At 42.9% G+C, this 8653-nt stretch overlaps 1 protein-coding gene across 4 annotated transcripts in view; it reads left to right on the top strand.

Annotated features, from left to right (window-relative positions):
- MAPK8 (mitogen-activated protein kinase 8) overlaps nucleotides 1-8653 on the top strand; it is a 61077-nt gene extending 52424 nt beyond the window's left edge. For 2 of the 4 annotated variants that reach the window (XM_006757125.2, XM_006757124.2), the window contains exon 12: nucleotides 4323-8653. In XM_006757125.2, the coding sequence (XP_006757188.1) occupies nucleotides 4323-4468 (146 nt within the window). In that variant the 3' untranslated portion in view covers nucleotides 4469-8653. Of the gene's footprint in view, nucleotides 1-4317 lie in introns of all 4 variants that reach the window. The other 2 variants (XM_006757127.2, XM_006757126.2) reach the window with 1 other exon arrangement.

Here is an 8653-nt window from a genome sequence, read left to right on the forward strand (position 1 = left end):
CCCCCCCCCCTGACCCGGGACACCCTTCAGAGCAACCCAGCCAGCCCCCACGCATGCACCAGGCCTCTATCCTATATAATAAAAGGTAACATGCAAATTAACCCTAACAGCAGAACCACTGGGAATGACTGGTCACTATGATACACACTGACCACCAAGGGGCAGATGCTCAATGCAGGAGCTGCCCCCTGGTGGTTAGTGCGCTCCCACAGGGGGAGCTGTACTCAGCCACAAGCCAGGCTGACGGCTGCCATTACAGCAGTGGTGGGGGGAGCCTTTCCCACCTCCTTAGCAGGGCTAAGGATGTCCGACTGCAGCTTAGGCCTGCTCCCCACTGGCAAGTGGACATCCCCCTGGGGGCCGCCTTTGCCCTGCCCCGTGATCGGAGAACTGGGTATCTTTGCCCGCCCCCGGCCAGTGATTGCGGGAAGCAGGGGCAGAACCGGAAATGGGAGCTGGTGGTCCCCTGCCCAGGCCTAATGCCTCAGTCAGATGGTGTTGAGCAAACAGTCTTTGTAAGTATTACCAGCTAGTAGTAAGGCATCTACATATTGTAGAAGAATTCTCGATTTAAATTGAACATTCCTTCAATCTTTTGCTAATATTTCCCCAGGTTTGGGCTGGGAATTCTTAAATCCCTGTAGCAGCACAGTCCAACAGTGTTGGAGCATGGCTTTAGTTTCTGGGTACTGCTATTCAAAGGCAAATAATAGTTGAACCTGTTCATCTATTAGGATGCAGAAAAAAAGCATCCTTCGAGTCTAGGACTGAATCATTTGCTGTCCCTGGCCCTGTGGTCGTCTAAGATAAGGTTGGGCACCGTAGGATAAATGTCCTGAACAACGTCATTTATGGTCCTAAGATCTTGTGCGCATCGATATTCATCAGAGTGAGGCTTTTTCACTGGCAAAATGGGGTGTTACAGGGGGTCTGGCATGGCTGAATTAATCCTGATTTTAACAACTTCTGCAGTACTGGTTGAATTCCCTCTAAAGCTTCCTTTTTCAGGGGGTATTGCTTCTTCCATGGGATCCGTGCCCTTTCTTTAGGGTTAATTTTTATGGTTGGATGTTAAGTGCTCTACCTGGGGTTCCATCAGCCCAGACAGCTCCATCAACCGGCTTGTAGATCTCGGGTGGGAAGAGTTCACCTCTGGCTCCTCCTGGGCAGGTCAGGAGCACCTGGAGCTGGAGGGCAGGTGAACGGCTATTTTTTAATTGGTCACTCAAGCAACCATCACCGCAGCTGGGCTTCTCTTGGTTAGTTTTGTACTTAGTGCTGAGTAAGTAGCTCCTGTAGCTACAGTGATTCAGTTAGCTTGTTCCCCACAGTTAATTGTACCTGGGGCTCCTGCAGGGAAATAGTAATGGTCGGGAGGTGTCTAGGAGAGCCTCTGGACCTCCTCATTCATCATCAGATTCCTCATTCCTTTCTCACATTTCCTGGCAAGGATTTCTGTCCTTTTTCTTTTTGAGTTCTGGGCAGTCCTTTCTTCAGTGGCCTTCCACTTTGCAGGAGGCGCATTGATTGATGCTAGTGGGTCTTTCCCTTTCCCTTCTGATTTCCCACACTGTTTCTAAGAACACATTGCCCTTGTGTCCAGGCATGGTAAACTTTAAAGGCTATGTCCACCAGCTGGGAGGGATTCATTCCCAATGCCCCATCTAAATGTTGGTGCTTCCTTCTGATATCTGGGCACATTGCCCAAAAATAGTCATGCTTCCCTCCGGACATTTTCTGGTACCTGTGGGTCAGCATCACTGTGCTTTTGGTAGGCCTAACAGATCCTTTCTTCAGCCCTTCCTTCATGTTCCAGGGATGCTAGGTGCCCCCTGTGTGCTTCCCAGATGGGCTCTGTCAAGGGAGTCATCCCAGCTGGGTTGGGGGCCCCATTAGGATTCTCTTAATGCAGACGATGAACTTTTTCATTAGCTTTATTTGTAACTAGCTGCCTTTCACCTGTCGTAAGCAGGATGTTAAGGAGAGCCTGTCCATCTGCCCAGTTTGGATGGTGAGTGACAAAAAATGGAGGTATTAAGATCTGCCATTTTCTGAGGATTCCCCCTTTATGAGGGGCTGAAATTTTTCCAATTCAGTAAATCTGAAGTTGAAAATGGAGTGTGGGCCCAATAGTGACCAGCAGGCTGGCCTTCCTGGTTTATTCCATCTATAGGGTATTGCCTCAAAGGGAATTGTGATTCTCTGGATAGGGATGCTCCCTATCATCATATAGGGATGGGGATGTCACCCCTCGGATATGCACCTATCTCAGGGGCATCCAGCAGCTGTGGTAATGGTGGCGAAATTCTCCTCTTGCTAATCCTGATCTCCTGGATTCAGGGTCTTAAAGAGACTTATCTCCTCATTTCTCGTTTTTCCCTGTGTCTTACTATTTTGAAGCCAATTTCCTTCTCTGGGTCATTAGGTCCTCCCCCAACCCCACCCCCTTTTTTTATTTTTTTTATTTTATTTTTTTGCCAAATTCTTGTTGTGTAAAGACAAACATCTGGAGGTAAGGAATTTCATCTCATTTCTCTGACCTTTGGCAAAACAATTCCAACTGTATGATGGTGTAGTAATTTAGGTAACTATTTAGGGGCCATTTTTTCCCCATAGTTTAAAGCAGGGGTTCTCAAACTTTTTAAACAGGGGGCCAGTTCACTGTCCCTCAGACCATTGGAGAGCCAGACTATAGTTTAAAAAAAAACTATGAACAAATTCCTATGCACACTGCACATATCTTATTTTGAAGTAAAAAAAACAAAACGGGAACAAATACAATATTTATATTTGCATGTGGCCCACGGGCCATAGTTTGAGGACCCCTGGTTTAAAGTATATATAGGAATTACAATAGAAGTAGAAAGTATTTCTATTACAATGGAAAACCAACTCCTCCTTAGTCATTGGATCATAGCTGTACATGGATTAATCTTTAAAATTGGACCCAATGGCCTTCATTCAGGAGTTGAAACAGAACAACCCCTGATGGCACAAAAGTACAAAGCCAAAACTGTAACCATAGCAAGACCCCAGACGAAATGGGAACATATAAACAAAGCTTGGGCCCATAATTCCATTAATACAAACAAATAAAAACAAGTCCTAAGGTCTTATACTCTGCCAGCTGATAGCACAAGCAGCCCTAATGGGACCCAGATAGCATAAAGCCCAAGTGGCAGGAAGAAAAGGACCCCAGTGTGCATGCAGTTTGACTTACCCAGTCTTGTAATTCATCTCCCCAAAACCAGTTTCCTTTCACCAGCCTGCATTTTAGGTAACATTATTTGAGAGGAAGTGCAAAGAAATTCTCCAAGAAAACCTCTTGGTAGCTGCTGGAAAATCCCCACAGACCTGCTCCTGGGTTGGGGTCACCCTGCTGTACCACAGGCAGCTAGGGCCTCAGCTCCGGCCCTCCAGGACTTGTGAAGGTCCATGGTGTCCCACCAGAGTTGCCAAAAAAAATAACCAAACAAAGCAGAGATTCTGCTGCCTACTGCAATGAAAGCCAAACTCAGGAGACAGGTGCTTGTGCAAAAGAAAAGATGTTTTATTCAGAAGCCACACTGCCTTAGAGAACAGCGAACTCCCATCTCAGAGACCATCTCTCTTCCTGCTCAAGCCTGTGGTTCTTCTAGGGATAGGAAAGGAAGGGGAGGGATTATTATTATTATTGTTTTTCTATTCAGTTGTCTTGCTATCTTTTGGTGCTATATCCATTTATCTTCCCAACCTTTTGGCTGCTTGGATCCTGTCTATTCGTATTTCCAGCTTTTGGTGGCTCAGGCCCTGTCCATTCATATTCCTAGCGTGTGGTGCCCTCAGGCCCTGCCCATTCCTATTTCTAGCTTTTGGCGCCTTCAGGCCTTCTCCACTCATATTTCTATCTTTTGGTGTGCTCAGTGTAAGAATCTCCCCCTGCACCATTTTGGGCAGTCGGGGAGACTCCCTGGTGCTCCCTTACTGTCTACAATAACAACATCAGTATTCTCACACAGCCTGAAACCCATTTATGAATCTTGCAATAGGACCATTTCTAAATGTGTCTTGAACTTAACAGTTCTTATCTTGAACTGACAACAAATTTGTGGAAAGGACAGGACCCTGGGTTTCAAGACATGTTCAAATTCTCACCTCATAAGTTGTAATGAAAAGAGTTCATAAATTAGTGTTGTTCCGAATTTCACTTGTGATTATTTTTAGTGGGCCTTTTAAAGCCACGAGAAAAGTCATTGACCACTGGAGGTAGCCAATATAGTACAAGTGACTGGGTCTGCAACTCTGTCTGCAACTGATTTGCTGCTTTGTTTCTCATAGCACAGGTGCAGCAGTGATCAATGGCTCTCAGCATCCATCGTCATCGCCGTCTGTCAACGACGTATCTTCAATGTCCACAGATCCAACTTTGGCCTCGGATACCGACAGCAGCCTAGAAGCATCAGCTGGACCTCTGGGCTGCTGTAGATGACTACTTGGGCCTGGGGGGTGGGAGGGGAGGGATGGGGACTCGTTTAGTCATTGATAGAACTACTTTGAGAACTAAGTCAGTGGTCTTATTTTGAGTAATTTTCCAAAAATGTAGAATTCATTTTGTAGTAAAGTAGTTTATTTTTTAAAATTTCAAGTGATGTAATTTAAAACTTAAGTTGTTTTAAAACAGCAACAAAACTGTATTGTATTTTTGCTGTAATTAACTGTATAATGTAAACCTAATTATTTTATCATGGTTTAAATTTTTGCATATTTGCTTTATCTTATGCTGCTGATTTTTTTACTGAATTTGTAAGATTTTGTTTATCAAAGCAACTATTATGTGGTGATTGGCCTATATCATGAATTATTTAAGATTTTTATAGTTTTTTTTAATTAGAAATTATTTCAAATGTTTTGTTCATGATGCTATCCTTCAGGGTTATGTGCTTATCAATGAAATAACCACAGAGGAGTGAGGGAAAGTAACCTGTAGCCAGTTATATTCAGGAATAACTACTGTAAATGATGAACGTGTTAAAAAAAAAAAAAAACCTCCAATATTGCTACTTGCCAATCCTAATTTAGTTACAACTATTGGTAGTAATCCTACATGAATTTTGGCAAAAGCCCCATCATCTAAATGGCAGAAGAACTCCGAGCATGTTTTTGAAAGATGCTGGGCATCTACCACCACCCTTCTATTCCCCCTACCCCTTACCCAACAGAAGTAAAGTGAAAAGAATACGGTGTTTCCTGCAAGTCTGTGGCATGCTCAAACCTCACCGTCACATAAAGTCAAAAGGATACTTCATGAGTAATACATTTCAGTGCAGATAAGCAGATGGTTCACTTGTAGCTGTGAGCCTGCTCTTGCACACACTGAGCTGAGCTCCTCAGGCTGCAGGTCCAGTGGTGGATGGTCTGGAGCTGGCCCTTCCTCTCTCGCAGCGGGGCCTTGGGCCTCTCGGTCTCCTGCTGGAGTGGCAGTCAGCTGAGCACCAGCCTGGTGATTCTGGCCACGTGCTTCTACCTGTAGCAAATCTGTCTCCACTGGCTGTCGGGAGGTTCCAGAGCCTCTTTAGGTTTCTGTAGGTGAGGTATCCAATGAGCAATATACCGTTCATCTGAAAATAGTAGCACACAGCCATATACAAGGTGTCATTTCCCAAGGACCGTTTCTCCACACTGAGCAGAGCAGGCATAAATGGTGATTATTTAGTCAGAGACTTTCATTGTTTATATCTGATTTTCAGTAAAACTGCAATGTGGATGTTGAGTAGTGTAAGAATGGTGCTGCTCCTGACAAGTGATGTAACTGTTTACATTTTATATCTGCAGAATTATTTCTTTACAACGAAATTTTTCTTAAGTAAAATGTCATTGAAGTCTCATCTCTGAATGCATTGTCTGTGATGCCCCAGGACCTTTTGTCATGTTTGGAACAAGAGGGATTTCATGTCATGAACTAGGAAGTGCACACTTAGATACGTGGCAAGGTTCTAGCAGAAAGCTCATTGGAGTTAGTGACCAACAGGAGCAAGCACTGGTGCAGCGCAACACAGTGTCTCCAAGTTCGCCTGGCATGTGATTTGTATATTTAGTGCAAAATTCCTTTGAGTGATCATTGTTACTGTGCAATATTTAGGACTCAAATACATTAACCTTTTTATATAATTTGAAATAGCAAGTTTGTTTTTGATGGTTTAAAGTCATGATTTCCAGTCTCTTTAGAAGCTGTCAACCTTTGTATCAGTCTCTTTAATACTCATACAACATGGTGCATTAATTTCATTTAGCAAATTAGAGTTTTGAGACTATAACACCCTGATTTATAGAAACAGGATTGGATGTGTGGAGACGTTTAAGCATGAGTGTGTCCTTTGTGTATACGAGTTTGACAGTTAACTAGCTCTGTTTTCTAGTATAAACCATTTCACTATTGCACTTTAACAACTGACATGCTTTCAGAAGTTCCCCATAGTTTAGGTTTGATTGCTAACAAGCCATCTCTGTTGATACAGATGTTGGTTAAGCAAGAAAACCAGGTGGTGTTACTGTATCATTTGTTGTAAATGCCAGCTCCCACTTGCCAACCAGCATGTTTCAGTTGATCCAGAGAAAATGAACTCATTAGTTAATGGAGACAAAAATGCTTAAATTCTTTCTTGAAAACAAAGTCTGTTAAATGTTGTGTGCCTAGGGTTTTAAAATGCAGTATCTAAATAACAGCGTTCCCTCTTAAATATGTTAAGGTAAAGATATACATGTTCGTTTTATTTTTAAAACTTTTTGAATCTTTAAAATATCTTAAACATTTGTGTTTGTTTGTTTTTTTAACAGAAATTACAAATAAGATTTCTTTCTGGCAGTACTTCATGTAAAGCCACCTTACCTTAAACTTTGGTTTTTCCATTTTATACACTTGATGTACTATCTTCTTACTGTCAGAGTTATTTTGACCAAGATCTATTACTCAACTTTATAGGTTAGGAAAGAGACACTAATTATAATTCTCTCTACATATTTCTTCCTGCTTACTATTCTGTTACCCTCTAATGTGTATTGATCGTTTGTAAAATAATGTTTGGGATTGCTTACTTACACTACACATACATCGAGCATCTCAGTCCGTTCCTACTGTGAGCTGAACAGTTCTCGCTTTGCCACGCACCCTCGGTGGCTGTGGCTCCTGACAGGCACTCTCCCAGCGGGGTAGAGGCACACGCATCACACCAGACTTCCCCAGAGAAATGCAGCTGCCACCCAGCCCCTGGCTGCCCAGAGAAGCGGGTGTGTGTAAAGCAGCCAGCTTCCCCCATGCTCACCCTGCTGTGCTGCCCGAAAAGGTGACGGTGTCAGAGTGAAGTGGGTGGCAGGCCAGGGAGTTGCTCCGGGTCGCAGGCAGCATGGGTCACACCAACCACTCGGTATGGCCCAGGCAAAGCCTGCACATACTGAGGTGAAAGCATAGTCTGTGCTCAGAAATACGGTTGTCGCTTGTGAGTGTCCATTGGTCGCATTAGCTGTAGAATGACCGCATGAAGCCCCAGGTCCCAGTAAACTCACGGATAGAAGACAAACCACCATCTTGTCATTAGCAGCCTCTTCAATGTCAACTCTGTCCTTTACTTGTTACTATAGAGTGTTTCTACTCATCTCTCTTAGGTTTTTTTCTGAATCAGGGAAAACTGATTTTCCTAATAGCAAGAAAGATGAAGGGGTAAAGGGCATTGAAGCAGAAATGTATAGTTTGGGGTATGATTAGAAAACTCATAAGGAAAACAAGTCCTAATTAATTTCAAACTAACTGCTCTTAGTTAAGTGCTCTTAGGAGAGTCTAGTAAGAGTAACACTTTTTGGTCATTTCTGGTTTAGATTCTCTTCATTACTGAATTTTAAGAACTATTACCTGTGGATTAGTTTTGCACAATGTTTTATTCTCACAATAACGTACAAATTAGGTTTGTATTGAACTACCTCACACTAATTTTCTATGCTTTCCCAAGCCGTAGCCCTTGCTGTTAGCTCTTTACTGGGTGTGAGTATAAGTGTGTGTGAAACACTTGATAGTCAGTGTTGACACAATACCAGTAAGTATGTGAAATACATACCGGCATCAGTAAGAGAGACTCCATGTCAGACCTCCTGCTGTGTAGCTTCGGAATTGTTAGGTGTGCTTGTTGGGCGTTATTTCTGTCTGTTTTGCAAGTAGAAACCTGCTCCTGACATCAGTCCATCCTTTACATTTTACAAAAGGACTAAGTCTAAACTTTATGAAGAAATAAATTACTTTTGTAGGCCCGATATTTGGTATATTTTTGAGAAGCTCTTAAACTTTTAGCCGAATGATGAATTTAAATTGAACTAGCTGTCTACCTGAACTGTGACATCTATTTTCTCATTACAGTTTATCCTGTTCAGCAGGCGTTACCGCCTGAAACCCAGATATGGTATCTGCCATTTGCGTTTTCCCTGGACAACGCCACTCCTCGTTCCGCCCCCTGTTCCATTCCCTCCTCTAGACAAACAAAATGGGGCACTTTGTAGGGAATGCTGAGATCATTGTGGTTTTTATCATTCATGCCCTAGTCATGAAACATGCACCACTGGATGTAGACAATGTTATCTAGTATGTTCATTGGTTACAATATTTTAAATAAAAAAGAAAAAGTGGTATGAA

This window comes from Myotis davidii, unplaced genomic scaffold (assembly GCF_000327345.1).
Source record: "Myotis davidii unplaced genomic scaffold, ASM32734v1 scaffold854, whole genome shotgun sequence".
NCBI classification, from domain to species: domain Eukaryota; kingdom Metazoa; phylum Chordata; class Mammalia; order Chiroptera; family Vespertilionidae; genus Myotis; species Myotis davidii.